This window comes from Eretmochelys imbricata, chromosome 1 (assembly GCF_965152235.1).
Source record: "Eretmochelys imbricata isolate rEreImb1 chromosome 1, rEreImb1.hap1, whole genome shotgun sequence".
Classification (NCBI taxonomy): domain Eukaryota; kingdom Metazoa; phylum Chordata; order Testudines; family Cheloniidae; genus Eretmochelys; species Eretmochelys imbricata.
Genome location: NC_135572.1, coordinates 112,264,925 through 112,277,354, shown reverse-complemented (window position 1 = coordinate 112,277,354; position 12,430 = coordinate 112,264,925). Strand labels below are relative to the sequence as shown.

At 42.9% G+C, this 12,430-nt stretch overlaps 1 protein-coding gene across 10 annotated transcripts in view; it reads left to right on the top strand.

Annotated features, from left to right (window-relative positions):
- The window catches only part of GRTP1 (growth hormone regulated TBC protein 1), a 110,889-nt gene that overhangs the window by 39,871 nt on the left and 58,588 nt on the right, over positions 1 to 12,430 (top strand). For all 10 annotated transcript variants that reach the window (XR_013345727.1, XR_013345728.1, XR_013345726.1 and 7 more), the window contains exons 6-7: positions 9,484 to 9,656; positions 10,488 to 10,673. Coding sequence is in view for 2 of the 10 variants with exons in the window: in XM_077813806.1 (XP_077669932.1) it covers positions 9,484 to 9,656; positions 10,488 to 10,673 (359 nt within the window). In the remaining 8 variants the exon portion in view is untranslated. The remainder of the gene's footprint in view (positions 1 to 9,483; positions 9,657 to 10,487; positions 10,674 to 12,430) is intronic.

Below are 12,430 nucleotides of genomic sequence, written 5' to 3'. Positions count from 1 at the left end.
TTTCAACATTTCCCCTTTAGGTGCTGACAGATTCATCACTTTATTAACAATTCGAGGAATTTACTTGGTTTGAAGTTAAATTTAGTGACCTACAATTCATTCTCCCAACTCATCTTAAAATACAAACATGATGTTTACCCTTTTTTCCAGCCCTCTGGGACCTCACCTGCCCTCCAGGAGTTCATGGTTCCAACACTGCAAATACTAGTAGTTCCTGTAGTACTCTAGGGTAAGCTCTGGTAGACCAATTTGATTTTAATACCTCAGGTTAAACAGCTCTTAGCCAGCTCTTCCCCCCATTTTGTTTAATAGCGTCTCTTTCCATTACTTACTGCAGGTATCTCATTACTAATTTAGGTAATTTTTACTGTCTTTTTGACTTGCAGCCACCATCAGAAGCTGCTAATCTTAAAGTTATGATGTAGTATAGTGCTCCCAGCTGTCAAGATGGCACCCAAGTTCACTTCCTTCACAGTGATCAAACACAGAGCCATCCACTTCATCTGTTAATCAAAGATATAAAGTACTGATCCTGAGAACTGCTGAGTTCCCATCGCACCATTGGAGTCAATGGGAGTTGTGGGGCTCATCACTTCTCAGGATAAAGATTTTTTTATAAGTAATAAAAAAAAATGTTGAAACCATCTTCACAAACTTCCCACACATTTTACCATTACTATATGGTGCTGGTATGTGTATTTAGACATACATTTGAGAGGGAGATCACTAGACAAGGGATGGTTCCAAGCTATTTTTTTTTAAGTGGTCTTGTTAATCCTGGTTTCAGAGTAACAGCCGTGTTAGTCTGTATTCTCAAAAAGAAAAGGAGTACTTGTGGCACCTTAGAGACTAACCAATTTATTTGAGCATAATATATAATATATATAATACATATAATATATGCTCAAATAAATTGGTTAGTCTCTAAGGTGCCACAAGTACTCCTTTTCTTCTTGTTAATCCTGGGGCTTAGTGAATTATCAAAAATATATAGATTTTTTTTTATTGCAAAATGGTCTAGTCCAGTTAAGAATTTATAAGACAGTGGAAACCTGCTTTAAATTGTATTTCATCTGTCCCTATCATAATCATTTGTGTCTGCTTGAATCCTACAAGTAATGTGTCCAATACAAAGTTGCTGAAGATGGAATTGCCTGCTAGGGCTATAGAGCAGTAATGAGATTTGCAGGAAATAAGGATAAAGATTGTAAGGACTCTAATGCCTTGTTCTCAGTTACAAATAGATTAAGAATAAGATCCAAAAATAAAAAGCACCACATATAACACTTTATATCCTTAAACCACTGACTTTGTGTGTGTGTGAGAGAGTGTAGTAAAAATGCTACTCCAAAAAGTAACTTGATATGAATTCAAAACTGTTGTGGACATGGCTGCAAAGAACTATTAAAAAATATGTGAAGGGTTGTTTACAGAAAAGGCCTGGGATCAATTCTCATTAGTAAACAATGCCAAAATAGGAGAGCAATTTAGATTAAATATTGAAATTTTTATAACCATGAGAACAATTAAGCCCTGAAACAAGCTGCAGAGAGGTTGGAAAATCACCTTCACTGTGATGAGACTAGATGCCCATCTGTCAAAGGTGGCATGGACAATTAGATTAATCCTGCTGTGTTACAAAAGGTCATTTGGGTCACAGAGGACCTGCTAGAGGTCCTCTGTGACCCAAATGGTTCTGTGAAAACCGAAGACATTTTGTATGGAGCATCTGTGACTGCATAGTCCAGGTGGCTGTATATGGAGACACTCACTATTCCAGAGGTGGGCAAACTGCGGCCCGCAGGACCCTCCTGCCCGGCCCCTGAGCTCCTGGCCTGGGAGGCTAGCCCCTGGCCCTTCCCCTGCTGTTCCCCCTCCGCCGCAGCATCAGCTCACTGCACCACCAGCCCAATGCTCTGGGTGGTGGGGCTGCGAGCTCCTGGGGCAGCGCAGCTGCAGAGCCCGCCCTGACCCGGTGCTCTGTGCTGCGCGGTGACATGGCTGGCTCCAGTCGGGCAGCGCGGCTGTAGCGCCGCCAGTCACCGGTGCTTCAGGCAGCGTGGTCAGGGGGCGGGGGGAGGTTGGATGGAGGGCAGGGGAGTTTGAGGAGGTGGGCAGGGGTCCTGGGGGGGGCAGTCAGGAAGGAGGGGGGGGTTGGATGAGGTGGCAGGGGGCAGTCAGGGGCGGGGGGCCTGGGAGCGGTCAGGGGACAGGGAGAAGGGGGTGGTGGATGGGGCAGGAGTCCTGGGTGGCCCATCAGGGGGTGAGAAGCAGGGGGGTTGGATAGGGGTTGGGGGCTGGGCCACGCCTGGCTGTCTGGGGAGGCACAGCCTCCTCTAACCGGCCCTCCATACAATTTTGGGAACCCAATGTGGCCCTCAGGCCAAAAAGTTTGCCCACCCCTGCTCTATTCTGTGGTCACTAAAGTTCACCTGTAGAATTTAGGCTTTACTGTGACAGACTGCTTTTCTTTTAATTCTTTTAATGCCATATCTTTCTAGAATTAGAATGTTAACATCAAAGCAGGGTGGATTTGATTTAAATCAAATTGATTTAAATCATGATTTAAATCACTAGTCAGGAAGACTCAATTTAATCATGGATTTCTACATAAAAGTGCATTCTTGTTGATTGTTATAACCTTAATACATATTCTTCACAACTCCGAGATAGATGAGACCCAAATTGGGTCTCCTTTACAGCCTGCTGCCATTATAGGTTTTCCCTTCTAGTGAGAGAATGGTATGGTAGATCTCAAATCAATGAAGGATACACTCAGAAAGACCTCAAGACTTCTGGAATATGCTGCTCAAACAGTTTCACTTTTGTTTCTACTGCCTGTCCCTCCCTTCTCACAATTATCTCCAGACTTCTTCTCCTTGTCCAGATCTATTCCGCCCCTGTCATAAATATAAAGGGAAGGGTAAACCCCTTTGAAATCCCTCCTGGCCAGGGGAAAGCTCCTCTCACCTGTAAAGGGTTAAGAAGCTAAAGGTAACCTCGCTGGCACCTGACCAAAATGACCAATGAGGGGACAAGATACTTTCAAAAGCTGGGAGGAGGGAGAGAAACAAAGGGTCTGTGTCTGTCTGCATGCTGTTTCTGCCAGGGACAGAACAGGAATGGAGTCTTAGACTTTTTAGTAAGTAATCTAGCTAGGTATGTGTTAGATTATGATTTCTTTAAATGGCTGAGAAAAGAATTGTGCTGAATAGAATAACTATTTCTGTCTGTGTATCTTTTTTGTAACTTAAGGTTTTGCCTAGAGGGGTTCTCTATGTTTTTAATCTAATTACCCTGTAAGATATCTACCATCCTGATTTTACAGGGGGGATTTCTTTATTTCTATTTACTTCTATTTTCTATTAAAAGTTTTCTTGTAAAAAACTGAATGCTTTTTCATTGTTCTCAGATCCAAGGGTTTGGGTCTGTAGTCACCTAGGCAAATTGGTGAGGCTTTTTACCAAACCTTGTCCAGGAAGTGGGGTGCAGGGTTTTGGGAAGTATTTTGGGGGGAAAGACGCGTCCAAACAGCTCTTCCCCAGTAACCAGTATTAGTTTGGTGGTGGTAGCGGCCATTCCAAGGACCACGGGTGGAATACTTCGTACCTTGGGGAAGTTTTGACCTAAGCTGGTAAAGATAAGCTTAGGAGGTTTTTCATGCAGGTCCCCACATCTGTACCCTAGAGTTCAGAGTGAGGGAGGAACCTTGACAGCCCCCAACAATCTTCTATTCATTGAACTTTTTGAAACTTTTCACTTTTAGAGAGAGGTAAGGGATTGACCCTGTGTACACAAATTTGCAGAGGGACAATAGGGTTGAGGTCTGTTATTTCATTCATTTATTCATTTATTCAACATTTTTGCAGTTAACAAGCATGTTATCTCTGAAGACACAAATCCACAGTTTGAGAACTGCAAAATTAAGCATCTCTGATGGTATCTTCTAGACTTAGCACTGAGTCCCATTGGGTAGGTAGAAAGATTAACCTAAATAATCTGTACAGAAGCCCCTGGAACCCTTAAGATTGGGTTCCTAATCCATGAACTACTGGAACTCATTTACAAAACTTTTCTTAAACATTACATGAATATATTGTCTCATACTATAGAATTAGAGTTTATAATCCCCTATTCCATGATGAGACATTATAGCTCAAAGATATATCTTTATCTTTAGCTAGGTTTTTTCCTCAAAAAGCATTTTATCAAAAAAATCATTGATTTTTATCCACCCTGCATCAAAGCTATATTTTCACCAACGTATTACATTTGTCATTAAAATCACTGTAAATGACTGAAAATCTGTAGGTAGTTTTTTACATAAGGAACTTTCAGGAACACTTCTGGGTTGTACTTGAATACCGTGCTCCCAATTTTGATATACAGGCTCTCCCTGACTTATACAATTGTTCCATTCCGGAAAGCCTTGTGTAACCTGAATTTTATGTAAATTGGAAACATATATTGTGCAAGCATAAAAAACAAACAATTACAACAAAAATATTGCATTTACCTTAATCCTATTGTTATCCTGGCACACTGAAGGCTGCATTTTGGTGGTGGATGACAATGGGCTTAATTTGTAGATGAGGAAAGAGAGGAGGAGACAGGCATTACATCATCAGGGTCGTCAGAGGGGGCTTTGGAGGTGGAAGGCTGTGGAGATGTGGACGTTGCAGGGTCTTTCAACCTTCCTTACAAACTTACCAAGAGATGACTGGATAGTGTGGCCTTTTTCCTCTCTTCATATATCTGTCTATAGTAGGCCAGCGTTTCGTCAATGCCTCTGTTCACTTTCAAGAATCATGAGGAAATGGGGTCCATCTTCTCAAACCTTGCCATTGCAGAGTCAATCTCACGAAATGCAAGTGCCATCTCCTTGGTGTTGAAGTATCGTGGCTCTTCTACTACTTCAACTTCATTCTCTGCTTCAGTCTGCTGTTTTACTGCCTCTGATTCCATGAGATCCTCATTTGATGATTCAGCTCCATGGGATTCGATAAGCTCATCCACATCACCAACATGAACCTCCAGCTCAAGCTTCTCTGCAAGCTTCACAATTTCATCTGTCACCTCCTCACATGTTTTGTCTCTTTCGAAACCTTTAAAGCTGTGTACGAACTGTGGGCACGCTTTCTTCCATATGACATTCAAACAAACTTGGGTAACCTCTGCCCAGGCCTTAGCAATGTTTATGATGGCTTGGTAAATGTTATGATTTCCAGAAATCGTGTAAAGTCTTGCCAGTCTCTCTGTCAGTTGGTTCTACTGCTCGTGCAAATGTTCTTTGTAGATAATAGGCTTTAAAATTAACAATGACCCCCTGATCCATGGGCTGTAGGATCGAAGTCATGTTAGGAGGCAGAAACACGACTTTTACATTAGGGTGAAAGTCGTCTAAATGTGCGGGATGTCCAGGAGTATTATCAACGATAAGCATAGTCTTGTATGGGATGTCGTTTTCTCTGCAGAATTTCTCCACTTCAGGGATAAATAAATTTATAAACCAGTCTTTGAAAAGTGCCATTGTGATCCTAGCCTTTCGATTTGAACGGAAATGAACTGGAAGGGTAGCCTTGCTAATGCCTTTAAACACCCGGGGATTTTCTGAATGATAAACAAGCAACAATTTCAATTTGCAATCCCTAGCTGCATTACCCCCAAGCAAAAGTGTTAGCCTGTCTTTCGTAGCCTTAAACCCTGGCATCATCTTTTCCTCGTTTGAAATGTATGTTCTGTCTGGCATTTTTTTCCAAAACAATCCAGTTTTGTCGAGTTTTAAGATTTGCTGTGCTGTATAACCACCTTCTTCTGTAAGTTTTCATAACACTTTAGGATACTTTTCAGCTGCTTTTGTATCAGCACTAGCAGCCTCACCACTCACTTTTACATTGTGAAAATTTGCACATTGTTTAAATCTATTAAACCACCCATGACTAGCCACAAACTTTGCGTTAGGATCACTGTATTTTCCCTTTATGTCTTCGAAAATGCTTTTAGCCTTCGCTTGAATAATCATTAGTTTTTGAATCTGATCTTCCATCCACAGTAATAGCTTTTCCATTTCCTTCATAGCACCAGAACGCTGCTTCATTATGACTATTGATTTTAAAGGAGCAGAGCCTTTCACATACTCTTTTATACGTGCGCTATCATTCAAAATACTTTTCACTGTTGAGGTAGCCAAATCGAGTTCACAAGCAATTGACGACAGGCTTTGTCTGCCATCATACTTTTTCACTATTTTCATTTTCTGCTCTAAATCAATCTTCTTTCGCTGACCAACTGCTCCTGCACTCTTGCTATCACTTGGTCACTTTCCAGGCATGATTTGAATGAAATAATAGGGTGAAATAACAGAAATACAGTATCACTGAAATAACACGAGACTGAGAAGATGTGAGAGTGCAAAGCCTTCCCTTTGTAGGAGATGCTACTGCTGTATTCCTCCGCACGCCGCACTACAGTACTTTGCGTTTCTGTATGCTACGCAATATTTTCCACAACTCAAACATTTTATTTATGCCTCATGGAACTTTTTGCGTAAGGTCGAATTTGCGTAAGTCGGGTCTTGCGTACCCAGGGAGCGTCTGTATAAAAAATAAATACCTTAGGCCCTGACACTTCTAGTATATGCTTTTCTTTTCTGTATTGGCTATAATATCCTGGAAAAGGCTTGATAATCTATGATATAAATCTGTTTAAAATTATAAATCTTTATTTTTTTCATTTGTCTTGCAACGCTCTCTTCATTTTACATTTAATATTCAATTTCTGCTTATGAAGGCCAGCATGGAAACTGTTACATTCGGAACAACCAGGGTACCCTAGTTAGAAAAGGAAGACACTGCTCAGCCGTGTAGCACTGTTATGTAACATTTTAGTTATAGTTTATAATATATTTTTAATCTAAACAAGGTTTCCCTGCAACTGTTTAATCAGCAGTTTATAATTCAGAAGACCCAGTAGCTGAGGAATGACTTATCTAACTTTACTCTGGCATTTCTAACAAGTTGGGTTGGTGGCCTGACACTCACTGAGATCCTGACATTCCTTTTATTGCAGTACCATAAAGATTGAAAAGAGCAGCTGCTGTTGATTTCAGCATATCAGATGATCACAGCAATACATAGCAGAGAGCATGTGAAACTTCAGTACCACTACACTCTGCAGTGGTTAGTCTATTTAATGTTCCTGAATCTCAAACATGCTCAAAAAAGAAAATTGCCTTGTGTTTAATTGCTTGGGGCGGGTTGCTTGTTTTTCCTGCTTCCTTCTCCCATTGCTAAAGTGCTTATTCTTTTCTTTGAAGTAGCATTTTTTAAATTCCTGGTTTACAGAAAACTAATGCTTCTGTACATTTGAGCGTTTTGATTTATTTTCTTTACCTATGTTCCAAGTCGCAAATGAGTCAGAGGAGCATAAAACATGAAGGAAGAGAATGGTTGTATTGGCTATTTGACTGTGATTTTTATCCACCCTGCATTTTTACTCCACTCTGGCAGCCAAAATTTTCAGAGGGGTCCATATACATCTTACTGACTGTTTTGTTTCAGTACTCAGAGCTTTCCTATGACTGATCCTAGAGTGGAGGCTGAAGGGATGTATATAGTAGCAATAATGCACATGGATAAAGCTTTCTGCAGAAGCAGGTGAATCTTGGGTGGGAAGGAAGAAATTATAGATTACAAATAAAGGGCAAGAGTCCGAAAGATTGTGTTGTGCTTTGTTGTGCCATGAGAGTGGCTCTGGAAGTTGGATATGAAAAATGTAGAGATAAATATTATTGGGTTGTAAGCAGGGGAGGGTGAGGTTGTTTGGGTAGGTCTTTGTAAAGTGCCTAGCACACATTTTAAACTTAATAATAATAATAAAATTTCCATTATAATTTACTATTCTTGAATTCAGATTTCTGCAGGTGGAAATTTGTGTTGTGTTCTCATACCGTCTGCTGTCTCTGGGCTTCTCAAGGATACTTGGAAATCTACTGTTTAGGGGTTGGTAGGGTTATAAAATTATTTAAGGCTAGTGGGTTTTTCTCCCCCGTATTGTTTCATTTTCACTTAAACCATCTCTGTACTTGTCCTGTGTGTTTGGGAGTCTTGGTAGAGACCAACAAAAATGACATGAGGACTTAACTATCAATCCTCTTATCCCATGAGGTTGTAAGTGAAGGTACAGTGAGATGCTTGCATTACCAGTTGGTGTGCTTGTTTTGCGCCATGAGTAAATAATACTAATAACTGAGGTCTTGTCAGACCCGCACCTATGAACACTAACTCTTTTAAATGTAATATACACACACATGTATGTGTCTGCATGTGTTCACACAGGCTTTTTTAGGTTTCTTGTTTAGATGGGGGTAGCTACCAACCCCGAAATTGGCTTTAACTGCTCCTTCTGCTTGGATTGGGAGCAATCAGCTGTGGTTGGGATTACAAAAACATTTAGCAAAGCTGAGGAATGAACTGTTGGGAGTTGGGATAGGGAGTGGTTGTGCCAGACTTGGAGGAAGTAATTTTTTGTGTGGAGGGATCAGCGGTTGCTGAGGCACAGTTGATGATCTGAGGGTGCAAATACCCTTGTTCCTCAGTGTAATTTACTTATGTGCTCAGGGCTCAAATGGTTAAAGTGATTTATAACTTCAGTACCTTAAACTTTACAAGTTTTAGAGTAGCAGCCGTGTTAGTCTGTATTCGCAAAAAGAAAAGGAGTACTTGTGGCACCTTAGAGACTAACCAATTTAGTTGAGCATAAGCTTTCGTGAGCTATAGCTCACTTCATCGGATGCATTCAGTGGAAAATACAGTGGGGAGATTTGTATACATGGAGAACATGAAACAGTGGGTGTTACCATACACACTGTGAAGAGAGTGATCACTTATGGTGAGCTGTTACCAGCGGGGGGGGGACCTTTTTGTAGTGATAATCAAGGTGGGCCATTTCCAGCAGTTGACAAGAACGTCTGAGGAACAGTGGGGGGTGGAGGGGGGGGGATAAACACGGGGAAATAGTAACTTAGGCTTGAATAGAGACTGGGAGTGGATGGGTCATTACACAAAGTAAAACTCTTTCCCCGTGTTTATTCTCCCCCTCCACTGCCCACTGTTCCTCAGACGTTCTTGTCAACTGCTGGAAATGGCCCACCTTGATTATCACTACAAAAGGTCCCCCCCCCATCCCCCCCCGCTCTCCTGCTGGTAATAGCTCACCTTACCTGATCACTCTCGTTACAGTGTGTATGTTAACACCCATTGTTTCATGTTCTCTATGTGTATATAAATCTCCCCACTGTATTTTCCACTGAATGCATCCGATGAAGTGAGCTGTAGCTCACGAAAGCTTATGCTCAAATAAATTTGTTAGTCTCTAAGGTGCCACAAGTACTCCTTTTCTTTAAACTTTACAATAAATTCTCAAATTAATGTTATGGAGTTTTCACGCTGGTTATTGACAAATTTTTGTTTTCTTCCTCTAAAGATTATTATAGCCCAGAAATGATGGGGTTGAAGACCGATCAGGAAGTCCTTGGAGAACTTGTGAGAAAGAAAGTTCCAGCAGTGGCAGAGTTAATAGATCGACATGGTGTCATGTGGACTCTGATAGTGTCACGCTGGTTTATATGCTTGTTTATTGACATTCTTCCAGTAGAGGTAAGTATAACTGGAAGATATTTTAATATACATGAGTGGAGAACAGGGGAGTTTTGTGCAGTATTTTTTAAAAATGTCATATGCCCCTCAGGTTACCTTTGTAGTGGTCTCCTGTCTGAATGCATAGAGCTCTGAGAGAGAAACCAACAGGAAATGAAATAATGGCAAAGATAGCGGGTTATGATAAGGTATACCAAGAGTCCCCAGAAAACAATAGGGATACCATTAATTAGGGGAATACCCCTAGCGTGGCTCCACTACTCTGGCAAGGTTTATTCTTCCCGGACCAAAAACCCAGGGAGCATCAAGGAGACACAGACAGACAGAGCATGCTGTGAACAGGACAGTCTGCTTCCCCCAGCTCAGGGGAGCTTACTAAAGCTGGCAAGGAAAGATTTAGGATTAGTTAAGAGGATATATGCATATAGACTCTTTGCTCTGTGAACTATGTACCTTTGGATGAATGAATAAATAATGCTTTGTTTTGAAGAAGCTGGTTTTGTGTCACTAATCAATCCCTATTGCAGGTTACTGGAGGAATCACAGGTGCCAAACCCAGTTGGGCCTGTTGGGTTAATAAGGTGGGGAAATGGGCTACAGCTCAGAGATCCAGTCTAGAAGTGGTTAGACTGGGTTTCCACCCAGAGTGAGGTACAGCAAGCCAGTCCTCTGACCTGAGGGGTGTACTGGAGGAGGGACAAAAAGGGGTTTAAGGTGTGATTTGCCTGATAACTGATTTGTTAGATCATTGTCCCACTGATAATGCCTTAATAATCATTACTGACTACAAAGCAGCAAGAGAACCTTTCTAACAGCTTTCTTCTTCTACAGACTGTTCTCCGAATTTGGGACTGTTTGTTCTATGAGGGATCAAAAATCATCTTTCGTGTGGCCTTAGCATTAATTAAGCAACACCAAGCTTTTATTTTGGAAGCCACAAATCTCCCTGACGTTTGTGATAAGTTTAAGCAGATCACCAGAGGGACGTTTGTAACAGAGTGCCACAGCTTTATGCAGGTAAGTGTTTCCAGTTTACAATGCAGAAGAGGTAAAAGCTATGAAACCAAATAGACTTTGAAGGGCCCGGAAGGTGTCTAGGTCGAACGGCAGTTCCATCTCCTCAATCACCTGGTTTGGGGAGTCCAACGGTACCGGGCTTGACTGTCTCCCTTGCAGGGCTGAAGTCGATGGTGCTGGCACCAACGTTCTCGTCACTGGGTGCTCCTCCCTGGGACGAACCCCATTGGCTGGCTCCGAAGGGGTGGGTCTTGGAGTCGGAGATCCGCTCCTTCCCTGCTTGTGGTGCCACTTCTGCACCAGGGAATGGGACCGGTGCTGGGCTGTTCCCACGGGTCTCTCCCACAGTCCTTCCGTGATGCTGTTTCTACCTCTGCTGCCGGGGCACTGCGCACCGATGAGCTCGGTGCCGGGTCTTGCTGCGCCGGTGCCGGGTCTTGCTGCGCCGGTGCCGGGTCTTGCTGCGCCGGTGCCGGGTCTTGCTGCGCCGGTGCCGGGTCTTGCTGCGCCGGTGTGGGTTGCAGTCTCAGTGCCGGCCCCATAAGTAGCTGCTTGAGGTGAAAGTCTCGCTCCTTTTTTGTTCTGGGGGGAACCCTTTACAAACCCTGCACTTGTCCGCTTGGTGTGCTTCCCCCAGGCACTTTACATAAGCGTCGTGGCGGTCCCCGTTGGCATGGGCTTGTTCCAGGACTTGCAGGGTTTGAACCCCTGGGACTTAGGCATACCCCAGGTCCCCAAGGAGAGACCGTGGGTTGGGGTGGAGGGGAAAACCCCACTCCAACAGCTACCTGTTGTAACAACAGAAAACTACTTAAACTTAACTCGACTGGGGATAACTCTAAACTGAAAGGCTAGAGAAACAAGGAGAGCTTGCTATGCAAGTCGCTGCAGTTCCAACGATCGTCACTGGCAGTAAGAAAGAACTGAAAAGGCGCCGGGTCAGCAGGGTCATATATTGAGCGCCATGGAGGCGCCATTCCAGGGGGCTCCACAGCTGACCCGAGGCGTGCTGCTAGGCGGAAAACTTTCCAACGACTGTGAATGTGGCACGTGCGCTCCTAATTGGAATCGATATGAGCAATCTTCGAAGAATAATAATGGCTTATTCTACCAGAGCTCAGTTTGCTTCTTCAGCCTTCCTGAGTACACTTCACATAGTAATTACAGGCATCTGCATATCAGCAACATGGTTGTCTTTGGACTCTTTTTCAAGACGTTATCCCATCATTTGAGCCTCCTGAGACAGTGCCAGCTTTGGCAAGTTAGTGCCGCAGTCTCTCTTCCAATGATCTGAAATCCCACCAGCTGTTTAGGTGACTTTGTAACTTCCCAAAGTGAATGTCTATGTGCACAATACACCAAAAATGGTTACTTACCTGTACAGTAACTGTTGTTCTTTGAGATGTGTTGTGCACATACACCTTCCACAACCCTCCCTCCTTTCCCACTATTTCAGACAGCATTTCACAGGTGGTGGGAAGAAACAAAGAGGGAGGTGGCAAACTCACCCCTTTATGCTCTTGGCTGGGTGCATGAGGGGAACAGGGGCGCCTGTGCCACCTAGTGGTACGGCTGGCAAAAGTCTCTGACTTGTGTGCGTTGGGCTCACAACTAAAGTGGAACGTATACATGCAGAACACATCTCAAAGAACAACAGTTACTGCAGAAGAGTAACTGTTCTTTTATTTTGAGGTATAATGCCATACAAACTTCCTCACCATGGCGCTGAACAAAACTTGCAGCATGGTTTTTAAAGT